The sequence below is a fragment of the Rutilus rutilus genome (assembly GCF_951802725.1).
Source record: "Rutilus rutilus genome assembly, chromosome: 22".
In the NCBI taxonomy this organism is placed as follows: domain Eukaryota; kingdom Metazoa; phylum Chordata; class Actinopteri; order Cypriniformes; family Leuciscidae; genus Rutilus; species Rutilus rutilus.
Window position 1 is genome coordinate 30,262,947 of NC_140227.1, and position 26,319 is coordinate 30,289,265.

The 26,319-nt window shown below is 38.3% G+C and overlaps 1 protein-coding gene across 7 annotated transcripts in view; it reads right to left on the reverse strand.

Annotated features, from left to right (window-relative positions):
- Positions 1–26,319, reverse strand: part of slmapa (sarcolemma associated protein a) — a 68,698-nt gene that overhangs the window by 7,345 nt on the left and 35,034 nt on the right. For 5 of the 7 annotated variants that reach the window (XM_084394466.1, XM_084394467.1, XM_084394470.1 and 2 more), the window contains 17 exons: positions 23,653–23,715; positions 22,488–22,583; positions 22,278–22,349; positions 22,063–22,203; positions 20,699–20,836; positions 20,447–20,615; positions 20,226–20,276; positions 18,607–18,669; positions 14,709–14,768; positions 14,438–14,512; positions 12,747–12,827; positions 12,281–12,340; positions 6,318–6,437; positions 6,136–6,210; positions 3,592–3,897; positions 1,751–1,868; positions 1,175–1,346 (listed from right to left, as the gene is read on the reverse strand). In XM_084394466.1, coding sequence (XP_084250592.1) covers positions 1,175–1,346; positions 1,751–1,868; positions 3,592–3,897; positions 6,136–6,210; positions 6,318–6,437; positions 12,281–12,340; positions 12,747–12,827; positions 14,438–14,512; positions 14,709–14,768; positions 18,607–18,669; positions 20,226–20,276; positions 20,447–20,615; positions 20,699–20,836; positions 22,063–22,203; positions 22,278–22,349; positions 22,488–22,583; positions 23,653–23,715 — 1,860 coding nt within the window. The remainder of the gene's footprint in view (positions 1–1,174; positions 1,347–1,750; positions 1,869–3,591; positions 3,898–6,135; positions 6,211–6,317; positions 6,438–12,280; positions 12,341–12,746; positions 12,828–14,437; positions 14,513–14,708; positions 14,769–18,606; positions 18,670–20,225; positions 20,277–20,446; positions 20,616–20,698; positions 20,837–22,062; positions 22,204–22,277; positions 22,350–22,487; positions 22,584–23,652; positions 23,716–26,319) is intronic. The other 2 variants (XM_084394468.1, XM_084394469.1) reach the window with 1 other exon arrangement.

A 26,319-nucleotide genomic window follows, 5' to 3' on the forward strand; every position in this document is an offset into this window, starting at 1 on the left:
GCGAGGGATGGAGAGGAGGTGCGCTAAAGTAAAACATGCCCTCTATTCAATGTCCCATTGCAATATGTCATAACACTGGAGAAAAGTCGGCTTCAACTTCCGGTTCACAGGGAGTAAAATGCTAAAATGCTAACTCGTTTCCACGTTTTGACCTACAAAGTAATGTCATACCAGCTATTGGTGCGCCAGTGTGTTCAAGTCACTTTTGTCGGATTAAGATGGTGGTTTACTTTCTCTTAATTACACAAAATACAGCAAGCTTCTTAAACTCTAGTTCTAGAAAACGAAGAAATGTGCATTTCTTTTGTTTTTAATTAACATATGAAGCCACTGCAAACTTTATCATTACATATTATATTGTTATATTATAATGCCATCATATTCTGTGCAGGTAGTTAACTTACTTCGCTGTAAATATAGAAAAGCCTGACAATATCACTGCTAAATACCTTTAAAGGGATACTTCACCGATTAGCTTTAAGCTTTGTATCAGTAGAAACCCGGTAGTATTTTCGAGTGACCGTGCTTCCCTCCCTCATGTCCCCCTGAGACCAGAGATTTCTGTATTGTGTGTCTGGAAAAAAACCTCAGATGACGCAAAAATCTTCATTTAGCTTCATCATCAGAGGCGAGAGACTCCAGCCAGTAGGAGGAGCTCGTCCCGCATGTCTTCAACCCGCCCATAGGGGGATCTCACGATAAAACGCCGTCTCTTCAGTTTCGAGTCACTAGTAGCCTAGCTGTATCATTTCTCCCGACACTGCCCTCTGTAACCGGTAGGCGTGGCTTGGGAGTGTCCTCGTAGGGCAGCGAAACAAGTGCATTCTGGGAGTTGTCTTTCATCAACATGAGCCAAAAATACATTTTCTGGCTTTTCTCAGTCTAGAAGGCACCAACTTCTAAAATAATTTCACATTTCTACTACATAAATGACCCAATATAAATACACATTCATCTTTCTAGCGGTGAAATATCCCTTTAAGTATTGTGATATTCCGCCATGTTTGTCACTGACACGCCGCCAGCTTGTAAAGATCAGGGCTTGAAGAAAATCCAGAGCTTCCCACTTGTATTTACAACATTGTGGTGGCGTTCAATACTCGTAAATACGATCTTTACGAGATGACTTGAACGCACCATTATACTGTGCCAAACTTTGGGAAGTTGATCGTACCTCCTTCTGCAGGTCTCTGGTGCGGCTCTCCGCTTGGGACAGTTGGACCTTCAGTTTGCTGGCGTCCTGTTGGTGCTGGTCTTGTATTGAGCCCAGTTTATTCGCCAGGTCACCCTGGGATTTCTCCAGATCGTTTAGGTTGCTGTACAACGTCTCACTCCGCTCTCGTGAACTGCGATGCAAAGAAAGGAAAATAAATACTCTTCTGTTTACATTCCGAAGAGCTTTCAGAAAATGAACTAATCAATGGAACAAAAATGAATGTTGTAGAGTGGATGTGAAGCTTTAGGGCAGATGAGCTCATAGCGGTGATAAGATGATAGTGTAAGCACACTGAATAGGGGCGCTTAAGTACAGGATAAAGGTGCTTCAACATTACAATGGTAACCTGTCATGATGCAGTTGTTGTGTAATAGGGTGAGTGATTCAAACATTCTCCATTTATGTGAGCAGGTGTGGACTGTGTACTAAAACATTTTAAATCCTGGTGACTCACTTTTGTTGTGTGAGCTGATCTAAACGACACTGTCATTGTGGCCCTGTTGTGAATGGGCTGTTTGTGTGCATGTGACCCACCTGTCGAGCTCTTCCTCTAGTCTGAGGAGTTTCTGCATTAGCGTTGTCTTCTCAGCCCGAAGACTGTCACATTCATTCTGCAGACCAGAGCACTCGGCCTGAAGCTTCTCTAGTTCACCTGACAGACAGAAACAGAGGGGAACAAATTATTTAACACCTCCATTCACACCCCAAACCTCCTGTTAAGCATTTACTAGTAATACATAATAAATATATATATATAAAACCATAATCCATACACGCATGTATATATTTAAGAAAAATTTGTTATTTATATATAAAATATTAATATTTTATTTATATTTTATAAACAGTATATACATGCAAATACATTTCTTAAATATATACATGCATATGTGTGTATTTATATATACAAAATAATTATACACCAAACACACATATTATGTGTAAACAAACTTTTATTTTGGGTGTGATTAATCGTTGCCCATATATATATATATATATATATATTTTTTTATTAATTATAATAATTGAGAGAGAGAGATTAGTCACACCATTTCACACAATACAATCTAAATATAAATCATTCAATTTAATTAAAATAAAATTATTTTGCGCATCAAAAAACTGATTTTTTTTGTACTTTTTTTTGTATATATGATTTTAATAAAGAAAATCTGTAAAATTAAATTTGACTAATTAGAGAGAACCAAAATTTCAGCCACTTTATATTGTATGCATTAGGTATTCTGCACATCAGTTAAAACCAGAATCCATTTTAAGTGAAGACAAACTTAAAATATATTTCAAACACAGGCTACTTTAATCCGTGCGTATTCTGGCTTTCAGCCCAGTGTGTCTGTTTCCATACTTTTTGGTTTCAGCATTGGATTTTTATTTTGGTAAAATCACTACTATTAAATTTATCCTGTCATGTTTTATTTTATTGGTTGAGAATTTGTGCAGCCTAACATGGATTCAAAAGATCTCAGAAGCACTGTCAAAACACTTTCATATGCATTTTTCCGTGAAAAACAGAACAAGGAACCCATCAATAATAAATAAACCCAGCAGGATGGGCGATAATAAAACTGTTTCCATGACTCTGGACGACACATTAAAGAGGGCCTGGAGAGAAAGACCCCGGTAAGGCGGCTAAATTAAAACCACATGTGTTCGTTCTCAATCTGTGAAGAAATCTTGTGTAATGAAATTAATATTCCGGAACTTTATGAATAGAATAAAATAAAAGTAGGCAGCACAGCAAATATAATGGTATAGTGTAACCACAAAACATACACATTACACTTTGCCTAGCATTCAGAAGTTAGGCGTCGATAAGATTTCTGAAACAGCAATATTGTGAAATATTACCATCTCTATTTGAATATATTTTAAAATGTAATTTACTCCTTTGATGACAAAGCTAAACTTACAGCATCATTACTCCAGTCTTTAGGGTCAAATCATCCTTCAGAAATCATTTTAATAGGCTGATTCGGTGCTTAATATTGTGTGGAAACCGTGATAAAAGATGTTGATGTCCTAAAACAGACATTTCTTGCTGGCTGTACATATGTATGTAATAACAGGAAAATAGGAATCTAATGTAAAAAAGAAAACTCAAACTATACAAATGAGAGGAAACAAATGTTTCCAAACATGAATCAAAGGCGCTAAAGAAGAGAGAGAGATCAAAGACACCCAGATCACTGATGATCTCAGCCATTGTTCCTCTGAAGTCAGCTTGATTTATGGCATCCAGAGACACACAGACACATTAAAAGCCAAGCAGCACATCAGGATCACCACAGGAGCTGTAATGACGACATGCTGGCCTGACTGCTGAACACAAATGAATGGTGTTGGTGTGCGAGTACCTTGGAGCTGGCTGGCTCTCTCCTGGTGCTGGCTCTGGAGCTGGAAGCTGGCCTGCAGATTGCTGATCTCCACTTCATACTTTGCTGCCGTCTGTCTCCATTTGTCCAGTTCTGCGGTGACGATGCTCAGGTCTCCCTGCAGGGCGGCGATCTCCCGCTCCCGCTCGGCAGTGGCGGCCTCCATGGCATGCCGGAGCACCAGGATCTCCTCCTGGGCGCTGTAGAGCTCGTCTCGGGTGGTGGAAATAGTGTTTTCCCTCTGCTCACGCAAAGCCTCCATGTCCGACTGGAGCTTCGCTAGTTGAGCTGAAGAGAAAGATGAGTTACTTTTAGTTTTTTTACCATGATTGACGGGTGGTGTTCGGTCAAACTAGTTAAAGCCCTGCATTTCAGCCCGAGCCCGACGGGCCCCGACTTTTTTATGCCCCTAGGGCCGGGCTTCGGGCCAATTTTCACGTCATAGTTCACATGCGGGCCGGGCCTCGGGCTTTTTTTGGGATATCCTTCTTTTTATATTTTTAGACATTAATTAAAAAAATATGAGAAGTTGACGTCGACGATAGAAAAACAAACATAGAAAGACGTTTAATAACCTCATAACTTTCATAATCTTATAATTACACTGACATATGACTGACATGACAGTCGCACGAACGCACGCACAGAAGGTTTCCCGTCAGCGCGACCCACGATTCACCTCATGTGCAAATAATGGAGAATATGAGAAAAATCGCGAGTGATAGAAGAGGACTGGGTTAAAATCTTCCACTGTGGATGCTATTCTTTATCTCCACGATGCTCTGTAAGAGACTGGTCTAACCTTTCGTTTGGTTTTCGTTTACACTGTTGGAAACTGATGTTTTTCATTTGATTGGACTTTATTTTCGTTCAACTGTTGGAAACTACTGGAAAAAAAGAATGGCCATGTTCTGGGGTGCATTTTTGAGGTAAGATAACCTGCAAGTTTGTTTTTGATTTATTTAATTTAATTTGTTTAGATTGTAGGCTGCTGCTCATTTCGTTTGCGAGCGCTGTTGCGAGCAGCCTGAGCCTGCCTCAGTATTTCAAAACAATTTACTCACTGTGGTTTAATAAATAAACATTAAACTAACTGTCTGTGTGATATGCTTGAAGTGTTTTTATATCTATGGATTTTATTGTAGCTAAGTAAAGTATTAGCGTTGATTTGAGAGGCTAAATTGATCAAACATGTTTTACTCGCTGTTGGCTCGGCTTGCTGCTGGGAATTTTTTTTTTTTTTTTTAAATGCTCCAAACATTTGTCTAAATTAACTTAATAAAGAAATGAAAAGAAACATAACTAACAAAACTGACATATTTTAATGGCAGTCTGCCGCTGTGAAAAAAAAAAAAAAAAAAAAAAAAAAACGGGCTCGGGTCGGACTCGGGCTGATAATTCTGATGAGCTGTCGGACACGGGTCGGGCTAGGGCCTGAGCGTCTCGGGCCAGGGCCGGGCTCGGGCCTAGATTTGAGGCCCGTGCAGGGCTCTAAAACTAGTAGTGATGCGTCAGAATTTATTTATTTTTTGGGTTCTGTCCGAAACCGCTTTGGAGGGCGGAGATCATTTTGAATGACTTAAGATCTGTAAACTTTCATTTATAGAGCATCTTCCAAACAATAATCGCAATAAGCATTGTGCCGTGTTACTTTTTGATATGCAACAAAGTCTGAGTTTTCAAATTGTGTCAATTTTACAACAAAATTCAATGAATGTTGTTTTAGCGCTCTTTAATGTGCCATGACAGATCGCTGTAGCACCTCAGTTCAAGCGGCACGTGAACCAATCATCTCCTCCTCTTTACTACTAGTTATAGCACGAAATAAACATGAATGAACACCAGAAGGTGTTAAAAAAAGATACAGTACAACTTACTGAAACGTATCATGTCTCATGTAATCAGTGTTTTTTTAACCGTGGAAAGATGTTAATAGAACTTGTAAACATGTCACGTAAAGTTATATTTACCTCAGAAAAGCCATTCAATAAAATATATGCAAAAACACCCTTTATATTTTTACTTAACATGCTGTCTTAATTATTTAAATGTCTGAATAATAAAAATGTCATCAAAACAAGTTATTACGGCCACATTCGGAGTAGAAACAATTATAATGAAAAAGTTAAAATAAAAATGTAATGCCTTGTGTGGAATCTAAATGTTTATATATAACTCAGTTTTTATTCGAGGGTTGATTATTAAATGTAATTTATTATTTAAAAAACATTTTCTGTTTCTGTAATATCAGTAAAAAAAATATTTTGGTGCATCGCTTAAAACTAGAAGTCAACCCAAACTGATGATTAGATTCAGATTAGATCCAATTTACGAAGAGATAAAGTTAAAACACTGCAGAAATGTTTTTTTTTTTGTAAAAAACCAAGACCAAATAAAAAATAAAAACCAATTTTTTTTATTTTTTTAAATAAAAAAATAATTTTAATAATAATTATTAAAAAAATAATTTTAATAATGCATCGCTTATAACTAGAGGTCATGTGAGTACGTGTTTGAAGGACTCACTCTGTAAGAAGCGGATCTGTTTAGCAGATTCTTCAGTCTGCTGTCTGTTGGTTGTCCTCTCCTCCTCCAGCAGGGCTGATGGGAAAAAGACGTTCAGTGATTCACACTAAACCCAGAGCAATAATGACTCGATTATTGGTGCTGAATCACTATTAAAAGGAGCACTCAGCACCCTGACGTACCCTGAAGCTCAAGGCATTTCTGTTTGCCGGTGTTGGCGAGCTCCTGGGCCTCCTGCAGCTCTCGGTGGAGGTGTGGAATAACCTGCTCCGTGTCTCCAGCTTCCAGGTTCCTGTCCATTTCTACAAACACACACAAAGCAGATGGAAGAGTGAGGGAGCATGAAGAAATATCATGGCTGACATGAGGTAAAAAGACAATAGGCACGTTTTCCATTACAGATTTGTGCAAAACTTTGCGATTTTTTCATAAATGTACACAAAAAAACGATTGCGAAATGACAGCGTTTCCATTAACTGATGTTATGCGACTAAAACGTCATTTTTTTCCTCTCGCGATAAGTCATTCCAAAAATCATGGCGACGGATGTTGGTTGGTTTACGTATATATCCCAGCCACCGCATTAACCATTATTATTAATCAAAGGTGACGTATGTGTGTTATCCAAGCATTAATGTTAAGGAAAGACCCTTATACTGTGAGTGGCACATATGAGGTGTTTCTGGGTGTTTCTCCCTCAGATCTGCTTCGAGGTCTTGATTGTGGCATTTCTTTGAGGTTTAGAATCCAGTATTCCTGTAATTCTTCTGTCTTTTATGAATTTAATAAAAGAAAACTGTCTCATATTCTGTCCAAACACACCGAGTCATCTACGTCAGGTGACCTGGAAATGCGCAAACACTGTTTCCATCGCAGTTTTGCTAAATATTTCTTTTTCAAATTGCCTGAAAAACCACCTAATGTGAGCGTAAAAACTTTTTTGCAATAAATGGGAGTTTTTGCGAAATTGACGCGTTTCCATTGGGCGTATTTTCAATTGACAATTTGCGCAATTTGAAGGGTAATGGAAACGTGGCTACTAAGATAAACTGACCTAATCAGTGAAACCTTGAACCTCAAGTACTGCATTTATAACTCATCCCGCATCGCATGAATGATACCTCATCAAATCAAATCATACAGTGATTCTAACCCTCAGAGACCCAAGTATTTATACTGACGATGTATGAACCTTTTCACAATAAATGTCTTTAGGAACCCATCAGTAAAAAAATAAAAATAAAATAAAAACATTTAATTTAGGCAAAACTTGCATTAGGGTATAAATTATTTAAAGTTGGGCATTTATGGTTGCAAAATTTGAAACTATGAGACTTGAACTCTTGTGAATGTGAAAGAAAAAATTCAGCACACAAATGTATAAAAAAAAAAATACTATATTTACTATATAATACTATATTTTAACCAGTAAAGATACAGTCATGAATTTCAGATAATACAAATTATATCAAATCATATTTTAAATATAATGCAGCAATTTTAATAAATATACATTGTCAAATCAATGAGGAAATATCTAGGAAAACACCTGAAAAATGTTTTATTAGTTTTCGTACCATTCAGGCGGCATTTTCTGAAGCAGCTGTGAAACTGTGTATTCTGAAAAGTGCTATACATATAAACTTAAACTGAATTATTATTGCTACTATTATCTGTAGTTTTACCCACATCTAGCGACAGTTATCTATTATTTAATTCCTTAACACAAACCTTGTGTTGCTGCTGCTGCTTCACTGGGTCTCTGAGAGCTACGGGTCTTTTGCACAGAAAAGCAAATGTAAAAACAAAATTTGTTTCTAATAAACTGATCTTATCAGTCTCAAACTGCAAACACATCAAATAACATTTCCGTGCTAAAAAACACTTCTCTCATCGGCTTTCCTAAAAGCTTAAAGCCGTGAGCGTGAGACGACACAATCACGACGGTTCAAAACTCTGTCCAAACATTAGGAGCCACAAATTATTCTGTTCGACCCCATGAGCAAAAACATCAAGCACTAAAACTTGTTTACTGCAAACCAGAATCAAGATGCTTGTTTAGAATCAGTTCATTACGTGAAGCACGAAGCATTTCTGTGTGCTCAGTCCATCAGTGAATGACTCGAGTGCAAATGCACAACATGCCCGCCTCGGCTTGCATCAAACAGGACAACAGAGCATCTAAAAAGCATCGGTCTCAGACTATAAACAACTTAAAGCCTGATTACGAAACGAGAGCTCTAATGGAAGATCTACAAATGAGCCACTGAGATGACCAGCACCAGGCCAAGCAAAAGAGACATTAGACACTTTCCAGAGTTCTCTCATAAGACTTCATGCCGAGCAAACGTACATTTGTCTCTCTGAGGAGCATCCAGTTGGTCTCTAATGTGGTCTTGTAACAACAGGCTTTCGGGAAACCTCCTCTGACCATAAACTGATGAACGTCCCCCCTCTCAGAACACTCTACAGATGTCGGTGAAGTCATGTGCTAATTTAAGGGCTGGTAATCCGTCATGATGTCAGACGGAGGGTGTTTACTGCGAGCGAGGGAGTTGCTTTCAGGCAAAATGATGTAACGAACTTGTCGTTTCTGAAGTTGCGCCATTCATTTAATGAGAGGGGGCCTAAAGCGGTGTGTAATCTCACTCTGCTCCTCCTCCGGTGATTTCATCAAGAGAGTCTCAAAAGAATTTTATGGCTGAGATTGAATATCGCAACCATATAAGGTTACATATGTTCAGATAACTCTTCATTAACGCATTTGAATAACTCGTGCCAGACGCAAGAGTGTAGATGCAACCTCGGAGCAAATGAGAGCATTTCATAGCTATTCAACAGCGCCCCCTAGAGCCATGTTTAACAAAAGCTTGTTGGACATTCAAATCAGAAAGCAAAATCAAATGCAAGTGACTAATCCAAAACAGTGCAGAATTCTGACTGATAATAAAACTGAATTATTATTATGTTGGCTTAAGATGTCGATTAAAGATATTTGCCTCAGACACATGGCATCTGTGTAGTGGTTCTCAATCAGGAGGCCCTGGTTCACTAGTGGGCCATAAAATGGCTTAAAAGTATTTAATATGACAAAACATAAGCAAACACGGCTAAAAATCAAGATGAAAACCGACATATATTACAGAATATTAAAAAGATTTTTAGAACTTTTTAGAAAAGTCAGAGAAATTAATAATAATGTACATTTCTATAATGAATAACTTTTTATTGTGTCAAGCCTTGAAATATTTTATTGAGTAGAAATTGCTGAGAAATTTAAACGTTTAAAAACCTTATCCTATAAGTCATTTAAATTCATTATTGAACCAGTTAATAAATGTTATGAAATGACAGGATTTCATTATTTTGAATTTAATATAATTTTAATAATTATTACTTTTAATTTCATCATTTGTTTACACTATTTTAAGGTGACGGTTACATTATACTTACTCAAATAATATCATTTAACTACATGTACTTACCATGCATAATTTACTGTTATTACCATAGTAAGTACATGTATTAACGTGTAACTATATCACCTTAAAATAAAGTGTCACTCATTATTTTAATATTTTGTCACTCCTAGTTTCTTTAGATAAAAAATGCTTGAAAAAAAGTTTGAAAACAAGCAGTTTTGTCATTACAGTAGTAAATCACCAGAAATATCGTATTATACATGGACAATGAAGTCAAAAAGATCGAAAACTTCTGATTTAATGGGAAGTAAATACAGTTAACTTCCCTTGGTCAAAATATTTTTTGCATATTAGCACATTAACATATGACAGACCTACATTTACATCTTGACCAACTTGACCTAATGTACAGGTCCAAGGTCCACTTATGATGCTAGTGTTTTTTGTTTTTGCACCATGACTTTCCTACAACAGTTACATCTATCCAGATTTATTCTTTAATATCTTCAGCGGGAAACAGCTGACTCTAATGATCCTCAGAGGTGGCAGCACACGTCACTCTCGTCTTGGCCGCCTCCGAGTCTGCCTGGCACGCACTACGCTTCATCAAGACTGCCCACAAACAATGAAGTGCTGAAACAGGCACTTCCTCCCTGATCCATTTAACAAGAGCCTGTGCTCCTTATCTGACGTCCCGTTAAAGGACATGAGCTCACTGCGATCACAAGAGCCCACTTAGACCGAATTAAACCATATGCGATGCAAGTCTGAACAACATTTTTGTTCAATGACAACTTGCTTAATTGGTAAACAGTATATAAAATTGGTTTGAGAATATGAGTTACGAACAGATTAATTAGAAACATTAATAAGGGAAAATGTTAAAATAATGGTGTCATTCTGAATGGACCAAACCAACAGTTCCCAAAATGATCTACTGTGTCATATCTCTTATTTAGGTATCAGTAGGGTAAGATAGACCCTGTTTCACCAGCAAACCCAGCCAGGTCATGTGACACTGGAGCCAAGCTAAAGCTACACAGAGACAATAAGTCTACAAACAGAAATGGGTTTCTTAGGTGCCCCAGCAGGACCTTAACAACTTTTAAACATCTTTACAAGTGTCATATTCTACGCTTGTAACATTTTATCAACCTTAAAGTCCATTTAGTGTTATTCAGGGTCATAGTTAAATATAATTTTCCAAGCAATCTGACCATTCAAATTAAACCAGCTGTTTGTACTAATGTACTTTTAAAACTTTTATCCATAAACAACCATGTTTTTCATTTGAGAAGGTTAAGTTGTTGAATAATATGCTTTTTTTAATAGTATGATTTCTGAATGTCATGTTTTTGTAGAATTTTGTTTCGATAAAAGGTCTTTTTGCGAATTATGCATTATGAATGTTATGCAGTATGCCTATACGGCACATCTCCAGATGAGCCTTCATGGAAATGGACGTGTGGGAGTCAAATGTTTGCATGCACTGCCGTCTGGTGTGACTCAGCAGGGCGAGAGTAGACATCTTCAACCAGTGTGGGCGAGTCACAATTGAGCTGATGACATCTGAGATGAACTGCACCCCCTCGCCACCCTGACAACTACTAGTGCCACTTCAGCTTCTGTCGTGTCCATTTCATCACCATTCATTCATTTGTTTGTTAAAAATTCTCTAGATTAAACCTGCAAGCATGCAAACACGGGTGGATTCTTAATATTGCTATGCAGTGGCTAGAATGTTCTGAGTATTTTTTGGGATGTTGCATTCACCCTCAGATATGACTTGTCAAGTCGTTTTTTAGTCCATGCTTTCTTCAAATCCAAGGTACGAGCAACAGTCTCAGTAAGAACCGCTAAAATCTGATTTACTTGTTTTTCTAAATGTGCAAGTTTCAAACTTTCAGAGTAATTTAAAGGGATTCTCCAACCCGAAATGAAAATTGTCATCATTTACTCATCCTCATTCGGTTTCGAACTTGTATGACTTTCTTTGTTCTGTGTAACACAAAAGATATTTTAAAGAAAGTTGAGAACGGAGTTTTTTTTACCTCCATTGTATAAAAAAATAAAAACTTCTTTAAATGTTCCACGCAAGAAAGAAAGTCATACCATCTTGGAACAACATGAAGGTTAGTAAATTAAAGAATTAACATTTTGGGGTGGAGTATCCCTTTAAATTACTTTCAAAGTTTGAAAATGTAACACTAAACACATTTAGAACTCTGAAGTGTAAAAAGAGACACATTGTATCAGTTCAAACCAACCCTGATCCTATCAGCAGCCATTTTCTCCTGACTGACAGACGTCTGAACAGCAGCTGTACGTGACATTATGAAAGCACTCGGTGTCTAATTGGGCTGTAATTGGTTTACATTCCACACTGTCCTCCACTGGAACATAAAGTGGGACGAGGGGAAGATCTGAGGGAGGGAGATAAACCAGGATGACACAGAGACACCTGTATAGTAAGCCCCCCACTAACACCTTGTGGGTCCCACCGCTGTCCCCTCCAGCAGATGGAGACCATATATAGTCACATTGGGGAATAACACACCCTGTTAATCTGCACAGTTGTGCTGCATGCCAGTCCACTGACCTCTAATGAGTGCAGATAAAGAGGGTGACTAACACTCCAGTTCAGCCAAACCACACAAACACACCCACATCAGCACTGGCATTTCAGACGGGGAAGCTCAACTCAACAAGAATGGAGGGATTACCTTTCAAAAGAGAAACCCTGTTCTGGGGATCGTTCAGTTCTTGTTCATCCATCTGTCCGTCTGGAATGAGGGAACGAACGAAAGAGAGGAAGCATGAATAAAAACATTAAAGAAAGAAAGAAAGAAAGAAAGAAAGAAAGAAAGAAAGAAAGAAAGAAAGAAAGAAAGAAAGAAAGAAAGAAAGAAAGAAAGAGAGAAAGCATGAATAAAAACATTAAAGAATGAATGAAAGAGAATAAATAGAATAAAAGAGAATAAATGAAAGGAAAAAATAAAAAAGAACAAATATAAAAAAAGAACAAAAGATTGTTTGAAAAAAGTATTAGCATTATATATATAGTATAAAAATAGTATAAATTAAATAGCACGTAAAATTTTTTTTTTAAAAAGTGGGATGTATAAATAAAAAGCTGTAGAAACCAAAACACCAATTCATACATTAAACATACATCCATGTTTTACATACCTGACGTGTCGTCACTGCTTTTCTCCTTGCTGGGGCTCAGAGTATCTGACATGTCGCACTCTTTAGCGTCTATTTGGTTTTCTATGGAGGCAGAGCGGAAGAGACCACTTAGAGGAGAGGGGGGACACAACTCAAAACAACATCAAAGCAACAAGAATGACAGCGATCGCAACCTTGCTAGGCTCTCAGCTTCAAGTTCTTAGTCTGAACAGGAGTGCGTTTGTAGGTTGTTAATATATAAGACTCGATTTCTCTGGATCTACAATAGCAGGCAGTGAATGAGCCCCCTGTAGTTCATCCTCTCTGGCTGATGGTAGTTAATGCCCACACATGGTCATTTGAGTGACCTGGGCTTCAAAACGGACATAGTCACATGCTAAACTAGTTACTGTGCTGCAGTAGTCTCCATGTGGACTAAAATGAGTTATAAATGGGGTTTGAACAGGGGGAGGTGACGGCAGTCTTTAAAAAAGCTTCTGGCAACATGTTCATACCACAAATAATGCATCATCTGATATAAATTGAATTGCACTTCAAGTTTTCAGAACTTTTTTTTCATTGAACTTAGAAGGTAAATGCTGTCCGGTGACTTTCATCAGTCTCAGACATCAGGTCAAACATTGCACAAACATTTAATCAATATATAACCTCAAAAATTCCTGCGGTTACATCACATGATAGATCTTTTGAACTCAATATAGCGAATTGATGACTCAATGGGACTGACGGGAGAAAAACCAAATTATATCGTCATGGGTAATAGATGACCAGTGAATTATGGTCTGATCCGTGTGGCCGTAATCTTAGTCTCTAATCCGAAGGGATTGAGGGGGTCAAGGCATCTGGGAATCACTGGATTCTGGGTCAAGGTCTAAATGCCACCTCATCATCTGCATCTCTCTTCACAAGGAGGCAGCTTTAATGAGGTCATATCCTGGACCAGAGCGAAACTACTAATTTTCTTCTGCATTGATTAAGGGGGTAATGGGCGGAATGGATTTAAACATTTTTAATAACAAAACAAAACAAAAAGGTATAAAAGAAAGTTCACAAAAACTTTTTTTTGTTTTTTTTTACACCCATTAGCATTATTATTATTATTATTATCCAGAATGAATGTAAACATTAAACAAAAAACTTTTAAACTATTTTTATAATATTAGGTCAAACTGGTTTTAACATTTTAAACTGTAAAAGAAAAGGCCTTTTTTTTACTTATATTATTATTATGCAGAAAGGAATTAAACATTTTAAATTGCAATTGAAAAATAGTTTGTTTTCTTACCTATAATAATTATTATTACATTATTATGCGGAATATATTTAAACATTTTAAAATGAAAAGTTGCAACAGATAGTTTTTCAACTATTATTATTATTTAAAACAATAATAATAGCAATAACAATAATAATAGTTGATATCTATAGCTGAATCATGACTGATGATGGTGATGATGCAGTAATGACCCTGACCTGGTCATGCTCTTTGACTAAGCTAAAAATAACTAATGTTCATTCCTGCCACCCAGAGCGCGTGGTTGTTTAATTTGGTTTTAAATGGAGGCCGTAGGGGGAGGAACTTTGTGCTTTCATTGCAATCAGATTGCATTATAATGTAACGTGACAGTTCTCTCAAAACTAGCTTAAATCTAGAAAGAAACAGACTTGAAGTGACAGAAATGTGACGATACCTTTAAGCCTGTCTGGACTGGCCAAGCTGTTGTCCACTGTCGTCTGGTTATTCTGAAGATGCGCATCAATAACCTCTGTGGAATACAACAAGAACATTTTTTTTTTACAGGTCTCTTCTCAAGTTGTATTATCTGGCAGGATTACTAGCACACACACTGCAAGAATTACATCCCAGAAGTTCACCTCAAATGAATGAATACACCAAAATATGTAGTGCGAAAACGCCCTTTACAAATCAATCATTTAATACACACACACACACGCGCTTACCGTCAAAGTTGGACAGCTTGTTAATGGACGAGTCCACAGCTTCCTTCAGCTGCCTCACCGCTGGTTAGAAAAGAGAAATATCATGTTAGTATAAATCTCTTTATGGTCACTAAATCAAGCCTGATGCAACTATTAAATATTTAGCATTAAACATCAAATCTCAGTTATCAAAGGACACTGACGCAGCCCAACTAAATACATTATCAGCAGCAAAAAACAAACAAACTCATTTGTAGTATTCTCCATACATACAGAACAAAGCGAAAATGACACATGAAAAGCGTCAGTGGAAGCTCATAGACCTCAGAACGCATGCTGGTGAGAGGGAAAATCCCCGGGAATAGAGAAAATCCAGGTCAGCTGGTGGTGAAGGGAGAACAGACGGCATGCAGTGTTTTCGTTTCGTAGGGTTTGGAGAGGGATATTTACTTGTGCACAGAGAGACTATATGAATCTCATAGACAGATTATAATTAGCTATAGACAGACAGATTCAAGATTGCACAACAGACAGTGCCAATACTAAATCCTGAATGCACTCGAGGTCACACCGTTCTGCCATATAGTGTAATATTTTCACATATAGTATGGCCTCTCAAACCGTATTGCTAGATATACATAAAACAGCAACTTATGCCGCATTTCCACTGCATGGTACGGTACGGTATGGTACATTTACGGTACGGCTCGCTTTAAATGGTACCTGGTCTGTTGAGGTTCCAAGCGTACCCGTACCGATACTAAAATGTGACGTGAAAACACTGCAGATCACTGCTTGGTCAGACAGAATCGTCACTACCAGCGTCATTAGCAGCTTTCCGACCAAGTAGTTACAGAAACTTAGTTATAGGAACTGTCCACTTCTAAACAGTTCTATGAACTACTCTCCCCCCAAACTCAGTTGTTTGCGTTCGCACTGGCCAAGTGGCCATAGGAACTGGTAGGAGGGGTAAGGGAGTGACGCAAGCACGGCGACTTTTATTTTGACGGCGCGACGGACCTTTATTTTGACGGCGCTGAGAACGCCAGAGCAAACAATGCTCGCATTCTCTGTGTTCATTAGTTAGCGATCTGTCTAACAGTACTGTTTAACATGCTATTAGATAGAATTGTTATAGAAAGTACACAGTATATGAAAAAAAAAAGTTATTAGCCTATGCCGTGTGGTTGATGTCCAGTGTTGCTAGCTGAGCAGAAATGCATAATCATGTTTGGCTCGGTCCCCTCAAAGTTGCGTTGGATTTTCTCTTCAGCATAAAGGTTTAGAGGCCCATCTATCACTGTTTTCCATGTTTGTATCTAGTTTCTGGAGTAAATATGTAGGCTATAATCTGTGTGTTTACATATAGCTGTTTTAAAAATGGCGGGTGCTGGTGTTTTGCGTGCGTTCGGTCATCAGCGTACACTAACGTCACGGGTAGTTCCTATAGTGCTGGTTTAGACCCTACTCTGAAGTAGAAGCTAAATTAGTTCCTCCAAATGGAGTTCCTAGAACTAAAGTCGTTCCTAGTCGGCGTGTTCGCACCGCAGGAACATACGGGTACTTTAGCCAATAGTTCTAGGTAGAGATGCACCGATTGATCGGCTGGTGACCGGAATTGGCCGATTTTCACGTGATCGGCCGTAACCGGCGACCGGCCGGTCAGTCTGACAAATGCCGATTTTATGCCGGTCAAATGCACTCGGGCGCCGCATGATTAACATCGCGCAACATCAGCATCACACGTGCACATGGAACACACATGTAGGAAACCTCGTGAATTACGTCCATTCAGACCGCAAGCGTGTATTTTTTTCCGGCGTGCATGTTAATCAATGAGTGCATTCACAACGGGAGCAGGAGCAGCGCATGAGCGTCAAGCAGGAGCGTCGCGAGCAGTGAAGCGCGTTTAGGCGCCGAGTCTATTTGCTGCACTGCTCACGCTCAATTAAAGGGAAAGCACACTTTTGATGGACAAAATAGCCTAAATAGGGTTTCACAAAAAAATTTGCGTGTTTTAACAAGAACTGGAGTAGGCTATGTCAGAAAAGAAAACGAAGACTAATATTTATAGAAAATGTACCCATTTAAACTTGTTTTATTATTCAGTTTGTACAAGTGATTGCAATAGGCCTGTGTGTGTGTGTGTGTGTGTGTGTGCGTGTGTGTGTGTGTGTGTGTGTGTGTGTGTGTGTGTGTGTGTGTGCTTTGAGAAATATCTTTATACTGCAAGGCTATATTTATTTAATTTTTTATTTATATATTATTTTATTGCCATTCCCTGTTTTCATACAGACGTTTAGTTTGCTAAATACATATATAAAAAAATGATTGGATATTGAATGTGAAAAGGAAATGGTTATTCCATAACACTGCACTTCAGATGTGTGTGAATTACCCACACCTGGAGTAATTTATATAGTTCTATTTTATAGCGTTTATCTGTTCAAAAAAATATGTACTATGCAAATTGTAAAATGTTCTATTACAGAAAAGATATAAAATAAACATTTGTGTGTGCTGTAAAGTGGTTAGAAAAAATGAAATCGGAATCGGCAGGTCAAACTTAATGAAAAATCGGAAATCAGAATCGGCCCAGAAAATTGTAATCGGTGCATCTCTAGTTCTAGGAACTGTGAAAAGGTTCCTCCGGTCGGAAAGCGACTATTGTATTTGCGACACGAGACACTAAACCCGCTAGATTTAAATAGCCAGCGCTGTAGCACCTGTTTTTAAAGTACTTGCTTGAAAAAAGAAGACTCCATTGTTCCTGTGTTGTGCGTTTGAAAAGTGGCGCGTTTACGATGATGTCATGGCAGTAGAGGAGGCGCAACTATAACGATCAGTCCCACCCACTTTGAAGCGGTACTAACTGCAGTGGAAAAGCAACCGAGCTAAAGCGCACCGAACCGTGCCGTACCGAGTCGAGTCGAACCACGCAGTGGAAAAGCGAAGCGAGCCGAACCGCACCGAGCCGTACCATGCAGTGGAAAAGCGCCAATAGCTCGAGGAAGATCAAGATAATAGAACTAACTTGAGATGAAATACAAATCAAAGCATACACCCATTTTTTAACTATTACAATCTTTTGGATTAATGTCAAGAAAATGAGGAATTTCACAAGATGAGCTTGAAAACTACTGTCAACTACAGAGTCAACACCAAAACACTTTTTTTTAGCTTCCAAATAAAAAAAAATCACTTGATATAGATTGTTTATTTCTTCCCATTTATATATATATAAAAAATAAAAATAAAACAGGAAAAAAGTTCCATTATTTTTCAACATGTCAACCACTTTAAAGTCAATTCAACCTTACAATTGGACTCCACTATGCTAGAAAATAACCAATAATATTTTTGTCAAATACTTGGGATTTGTTATTTAAAATGGCATTCATTATTTTATTAAAATAAAAGTATGTTGTGAATATGCATCTTTAAAAAGAAACGTCATCTAAATAAGTCTGCTGATCCTAATGCACAAATAACTTTAATGGTTCTCGGTTTAAAATGACGCTCAATAACGATTCTGAATGAGTGAGTCTGATTTAAACTCAAATAATCTTAATTACTTAAAAATAATCACTTTACAAGAGTCATTTGTTCACATCGCATTTTCTTGTTGGGTGTTCAGGAATCATAAATGTAATTTACTAACACTACTGTGCAAAATATTAGATAAATCGCACAGGCAAATGTTCCCTACCGTCGCCAAAAGAGACTTTAAATTGGTCGTAAATGAAAAAAATAACATTAGTGGCAGTCTGAGACCCTCTTTAGAGTTCATGTCCCTGTAAACACCTTCCTCACTTTACAGAGTAAAACAACAATAACTGCGTCCTGCTTTGATGCTCATTAATAAGATTATTTATTAGTATGGCTTTGGAAGACTTTGGAAAGAATGCGGTGTACTCACATTGACACTCAATGTACTGTTGGATTAAAGTGCAGTCTCCTCCACTCTTTAAAAGAAAGTGGTCTACCAAAGAAAGAAAAACCCTCCATTAAATGAACAGCAAATGGAGTAACACATCGAGGGGCATCAGATGATCATAAAACATAAGCCAGATCTACAGGATACAATACGAGACGGAACCAAACAGAGATGCAGAGGGCGGGACAAGGACACAGACGGGAGACTGCAGCTATTCGTGGACCTGCGCCTCACTGCCCTGAAGAGACTGACTGACACCTGTCATTCACCTGTCAACACTAGGACAAACAGTGTGACAACGAGGTCTGACACTGATAATCAAGGATGATGTTGATTCCACCTCTTATAAGTATCAGAAATACTGAATTTGGCTAAATAAAATATTCAAAATAAAAACTTGGTTTGGTAATATGTCTAATGTTATTCATTTATCTTATATCTTTTGAATTATTATTATTTTTTTATTTTTTTATAGTCATATGGATATATCATCACAATGTTTCGGCCAAATTGTGCAAACAAGCACAGAAAACATGCAACTATTTATAATAATAATAAAAATAGCATTTTAAAATGCAATCACAATTTTTTTTTAATCAGAAAAATAGCAATTCGATTTTTCTCCCTCTGGCTGCCCTATTATAAAAGCTTAAGGCAAGATACAGCATAAGGCCTGACATGCACATCACTCATGGTTTAACAACCACGCATTTTGATGACAAACGACACCATCTTTAAAGTTTTCCAGTCAATTTCAGGATTTACATGCTCATGTTCCCAACAAGAGTCTTATTGAAGAAGGAAAAAACATGCTACACTCTCCTAATCATTTCTGAAGTCAGTGCGCTTCATGGAAATGAATGATAAAGGGAAAGTTCAATGAGAGCAACGTCTCTGGCGAGAGGTTTGTGTTATGTGGTACACCACATCAAGGTGAATACCAGTTTCATTTCTGAGATGCTGCCTCTTATATCTCTTCCAGAGAACATAGTACTAGAAATGTGTTCGGGAATATAAATTTGTGATTATTGGGCTCTGTTTCAAACCCTAGTGGCCTTGCTGTGTAATACATGGATGGTGTCCAATCTGCCGGCAGACTTTAGTGCTGCTAACCCTAATTAAATCATTGACTAAATGACATTAATAATATCATCAATTAGCAGAATTAAAATGGGTCCTGACCATTCAGAACTTTATCAATCAATCAAAAAAAGTCTAGTACAAAATACAAATGACTAAAACAGGCCAAATAGCTCAAACTAAAACACTAAATACTTCCCTCCTATACTGATTCATTAAACAAGTACACAGGAAGAACTTAGTGACAAACGGCCAAATGAGAGGGGAAAAGTTAAGTAAGACTCCTAAGACCGTACACACAGGTGTCGACATGAACACACATGCTCAGTGGAAAAGATCAAGGCCTTCGAGACAGAAAAAAGGTCATAATGAAAGCAAAGCCGGACAGACAGAAAGAAAAAGGGACAGAACAACAAAAATAAATAAAAAATAGGCAACCAAAGGCGAGCTCCCATGCTGAATTAGTCAGAGGCGATGCAAGGTTAGCAGCACACTAGCAGACGCATGCGTCTCCAACTCACCTAAGCTGTTGTTTTCCTTTATGCTTTTCTCCTGCAGCTGTTCTAACCGGACTGGAAAACGACAACGAGAAGATTTTGACCAAAAAGAAAAACAAGAGCTCTATACCGACAGATGCTCCCTCCTCAACCGGTTGCATCTCTTTAGATACCGTGTTATAGATGTGCACCGTTCTCAACCAAGAGTCCTGTACTGAAATGCTGCATGATTGTGTGTATTTTACCTTGCAGGGCCGTTAGTCTCTCATTCGTGAAGTCGTTGTCCGCCTGCAGAGCTTCGATGCGAGCCTGAAGCGACTGTTCCTTCTCCTCCATCTCTTCAATCCTCAGCTGTAGCTCTTTCTTCTCATTCAGGCCTTTCTGCGTGAGCTCCTCGTGTTTGCCCTCGGCCAGCTAAACACAGAAGTTTTGAAATTTAACAGGTTTAGCAATTTAACAGGGTTAATGTGCGACAGTGGGTGGGGTGATGGACATGCCTTGATCTTTTCTGAGAGATCCTTGATTTCATTGACTGCTCCGTTGTATTTGTTGGCGAGTTCTCTGAGCTCTTCCTGCGTGTGTTCGTTCATCTCTCTCAGGTGCGTGCACTCGTCTTCTGTGTTACTCAAGCTCCTCTGCAATACAAAAACACACAGCTGATAGAACCTTTATTTCGATAATCCACTTTAGACACACTTTGCAACTACATGCCAACTAACTCTTTTTAGAGTATTAGTAGACTGTAATGTCTGGTTCAGATTACACGATTTTAGCCCGATTTTGGCACGATCCGTTTGACGTAGGGTGTCGTGGGGATTCGTAAACGACAACGGGCGTCAGGACGCAAGATTCGATCGTTTCATCTCGTATAGTGTCATAGTGGGCGACAACCGACGCCGCGTCTGCGATGCTTCAAGACATCACCATAAAAAGACTAGCAGTGAGTGAGTGACTGAGTGAGTGAGTGAGTGAGTGAGTGTGTGTGTATGAGTGAGTGAGTAAGCGAGAGTGAGTGAGTGTGTGAGTGTGCGAGTGAGTGAGAGTGTGTGTATGAGTGAGTGAGTAAGCGAGAGTGAGTGACTGAGTGAGTGAGTGAGTGAGTGAGTGTGTGTGTATGAGTGAGTGAGTAAGCGAGAGTGAGTGAGTGTGTGAGTGAGTGAGTGAGTGTGTGTGTATGAGTGAGTGAGTAAGCGAGAGCGAGTGAGTGAGTGAGTGAGTGAGTGAGTGTGTGTGCGAGTGAGTGAGTGAGTGTGTGTGTGTGTGTGAGTGAGTGAGTGCGAGTGAGTGAGTGAGTGTGTATGAGTGAGTAAGCAAGAGTGAGTGAGTGTGCTCGCGAGTGAGCGACAGTGAGTGTGTACGCGTGCGTGTGAGCGTGAGTGAGTGCGTTTGTGTGAGTGAGCGAGAGAGTGTGTGTGTGTGTGTGTGTGTGTGTGTGTGTGTGTGTGTGTGTGTGTGTGTGTGTGTGTGTGTGTGTGTGTGAGAGAGATATTTGTGTGCGAGTGAACGTGTGCATGTGAGATGGCACGCAATGACTGGTCGGAAAGTAACGTGAAGTCTGACATGTTTCTTGTCCACGACACAAGTGTGACAAGAAATAAAGTGCTAAAGTGCTTATGTAACCTATGCTAATAGTAACTATAGTACTTAGTTGGAAGAATTGTTTGTGATTTTAGGCATCACTTTATTTCGATGGTTTACTTTAGACATTCTACTAACTAAAAGTTACTTTACAACTACATTACAGTTAATGAACTTTACATTAATTGGCTATTTAACAACATTTTTAAACATCCAGTCCAGTATTAAGGACAAAATGGCTCTTTCATTCTTGCATAATCAATATAATACATATTTTTTTTACCTCCACCTCGGACAGTTTCCTGACCACCTCGATTTTCTCCTGAAGGACCCGCCTCAGGGACTCTTTGGCTGTCGTCTCGTAATTGTGTTTGTCCTCTGTTAAGGCTACAAGCTCCTTTCGGATACCGTCTTCTGTTTGATTCTGAGGAGACAGCATGCAGTGATGTATTTCTGTGAGCACATATTTCAAATACTCAAAGCGGACGCGGGCCTTACTTTTGAATATGCTTGCAACTGATTCCCCATCACCTCCAATCTAGAAAGTAACCGGTCTTCATCGATTAAAGCCTGTAAAGACCAATAAACAGACCTTGTTATCATATCATAAGTGTTACATATTCTGAGTGCAACTAAACATGCCTAAACAAACCACCTGTATTGAATAATTAATAATAGTCTCCTCTTTAATTGTGATGTGTGCTGTACCTGCCAGCTGCTCTCTGATGCCTCCTGTGTGCTGGCCAGCAGCCTCTGCAGAGTGGCCAACTTCTGCTCCAGCATCTGCTCTCTGTGTAAGGCCTCCTGAAGGACACAAGCAGAACATCAACATTATCTGATCACTAATATATATATACTTGGTGCTGGAAACCCAATGTACAGGACAATGGTGACACCACAATAAAAATATTCATGATTCTGAAGCTGAAAATACAGAATTATTTTAGACGAATATGCACTCTGTCACTACTAGATATGTTTAAAATAATGTAGGCCACTTTTTACTGATAACATAAGACATTTGGCATTATCAGGACCCACAAATATTCCCCCATTGCATTTTACACAGTATTCAGCATTATATATAGTAGTTTAATGTAGTACTGACACTAAAACTCTGAAAACTTGATTTTGGGGAAAATTATTTTATTTTGAAATTTAAAAAAAAAATTAAAAAATGTTTTGGAAAAATGTAATATTTTGGGTGAACTAAACAATACATATTGTCACTATCCACGATATATATTGTTGCATTTCTGTATTGCGATATACTGTGACACTATATATTGTTACACCCCTAATATACATATATATTACTCTTCAAAAGTTTGTGGGCAATAATTTATTAAAAAGAAATGAAGACTTTCATTCAGCACGGACACATGCAATTAACTTAGTAACAAACTTTTACACTGTTACAAAAAAATTCTAATAAATGCTGTTCCTTTGACCTTTCTATTAATCAAAGATCATTTCTATGAATCAACTAAATGTGTGTGATAATCAGAAATGTATCTTGAGCATCATATTAGAATGTTTTCTGAAGGAGAAGATGGGAGTAAAAATGCTGAATACTCAGCTTTACATCACAGGAATAAATTATATTTTAAAAGATATTCAAATAGAAAACAGCTATAATAAATTGTAAATAATATTTCACAATATTACTATTTTCAATCAAATGCAACATGCATTATATATATATAAAATAAATAATAAATATACACTATTAAATAAATATACATTTAATTTACTGTATTAATATATTACATTTCAAGGCCAGTACATGAAACTGACAAACATCTCATCTTTTCTCATCATTGTGATAGTTAATGGCTGCAGATGGCCTGTAGAGGTCAGTGTTGCTCCATACCTGCAGGTACTGGGAGAGCTGAAACAGTTCCTGAGAATACATATTGGGTGTATTTGCGGACACCTGCATGACAGAAGGAGAAAAAAATTATAAAAAAATAGATAAACTATGTGCAGATTTTTTTTTTTCTCACAACCTCAGGTCTGCGCACTTCAATGAAACACTTATCTATTGAGCATCTTTTCACATGTTGTCCTTGATGCATCTAAATCAATACAATCAAAAGCAGTTTTCAGTCTCTACCAAAAGAAACTATCTTCAGAAAAGGTGAAATAACCTTGAATGAACCCAGTCTGGCTGAATAGGGGCCTTGTTCCTTATATTGTAACCACAATGTTCCAAATAGTGAAATTGTGACTCAAGATTTGCTACATTTATTGAATCCACATGATGAGACACTCCCAGAGCAGAGAGCAAGTCAGAAAGAGTGTATTTTTATATTGACAGCGTCAGATATAGAAGCGCTATATGCATCTGGGAATGGATGTGACATTGACCGGTCTGCATTCGTGGGGTTTAAGGGGGACGCCAGTCCATCTAACACCATCTTCAGTACAACAGATGGAGGCTCGGAGTGATGATGCAATGATTTACACATGCATGGTTTTGTCATCACAGATGCAGATGATGTCATCATTCTGCAATACACTGATATCATTAGCTAATTGTTTTTCCTAATCCATCTGGCCGAGTTACAACTCCTGACTGAATTCGAAAACGCTCCCTAAAACATTCATTATTAGTTCACTTTGAGGTTCTGGACATTTTAAAAACTGCTCTAGCGGAGTCAGAACTCAGAAGAGAACCATCGGACTCCTTGAGTAAGAGGTTGTGAGTGAAATTTGCTCAAAAAAAAGTATGCATACACAATTGTTCAAAAGTTTGGGATCAGATTTTTGTTGTTGTTTGACTGAAATTAATTATTTTATTCAGCAAGGACACGTCAAATTGATCAAAAGTGACAGTAAAAACATTCAGAATGTTACAAAAGATTAAATGCTGTCAATTCGTCAAAGGATCCTGAAAAAATTTATCCGTTAACACAAAAATATTAAGCAGCACAACTATTTTTAACACTGATTATAATAATAAATGTTTCTTGTTCAAATCATCATATTAGAGTGTTTTCTGAAGGATCATGTGGACCGATTCGGTATCGGTTCAGTAATAGACCATAACGTACTGATGCTTTTCTGACGTCATTTGTCGTGGTAGCATACAATGGCAGAGGGAGGCGAGTGCGAGTAATTAAAAATGCTCCAACTACTTTAAAGTGATGGTTCGGAGTAAATTCAACCTCGAGCCTTTGCACCATGACCTCGAGCCAAACACCCCCCCAGAAGACTTTATTCCCTTGGTCGAACATTATTAAAGTTAGAGCTTATTTAGAGATATCAGCTGAATGGGTTAGTGCAGGCGCTAATGGATCCAAGGCTGTATCTGGTAAATTACCCCACTAATAAGGCCCAGAATGGGACCAAACTTCTACAGTAGTACAAATAGGTTCTGTAATCATAAAACGAGGCACTGGAAGGTTTGTAAGTACATCAGGAGTTTATTCAAATAACACTTGCCTGACGGCTAATGCTACCGCTAACCCGGACATCGAGGTCACTTCCGAGATTTGGGAAAACCCCGTAAAAGTCCTGGCAGGCGATGCATAAGGATGCAGTGTAACGACGCCCAGTTACAGGAATGCACTAATATTTTGTTGGTAGTACAAGTTTGCAACAATTATCAGTTAACACTAAGTTGTCAAAAAATAATAATAAAATTTGGATGTACCAAAAACACTTTAAAAAGACATTGTTACACTACATCCTTATGCATCGCTTTCTGCCAGGACTTTTACGTGCTTTTCCCAAATCACTGAAGTGACCTCGACGTCCGGGTTAGCGGTAGCATAAGTAGGTACAGAAGGAGTACAGAACCTATTTGTACTACTGTAGAAGTTTGGTCCCATTCTGGGCATTATTAGTGGGGTAATTTACCAGATACAACCTTGGATCCATTAGCGCCATCCGGCTGATATCTCTAAATAAGCTCTAACTTTAATAATGTATGACTTAAGGGGAAAAAAGCTTCTGGGGGGGGGGGGGGGGGGGCTTGGGGGGTGTTTGGCTCGAGGTCATGGTGCAAAGGACCCTAGGTTGAAATTACTCCAACCCATCCCTTTAAAAGCCTACATCTGGGCACATCTCGGCTTTTATGAACACCCTGGTAAGCACGACCTGGAGAAGAGACACGCTGTGTGTAAATCATGTCACGCACACATAAAATATGCAGGGGGTAATAGCACTAACGTCAGCCGTTGTCACCCCGAGCTGTTAACGCCTGGCAGAGCTGCGGTCTCATGTCGTGGATGAATGGCAGCGATCACTTTTAGTATTTACTTTTGTGTGTTCTCAATGCTCCTGTGGTCTTCTGTGCCCAGACTTGAGTTTTGTTTGATGTTTGATACATTCAAGAAGCGTGTTTTCTTTGAGCAGGTAAAATTAAAGGTTCAGTTCATTTATCTGACTGCTTGCATTCATTGACAAAATTGTATACATGTGAAGTAAAATAGAAAATTGTGATATCGAATGATGACATGATCATCGTAATCGAACCGAACCGTGAGACCCGTGTAGGTTCACACCCCTATTTGAAGAGCAGATGAGAATTCTT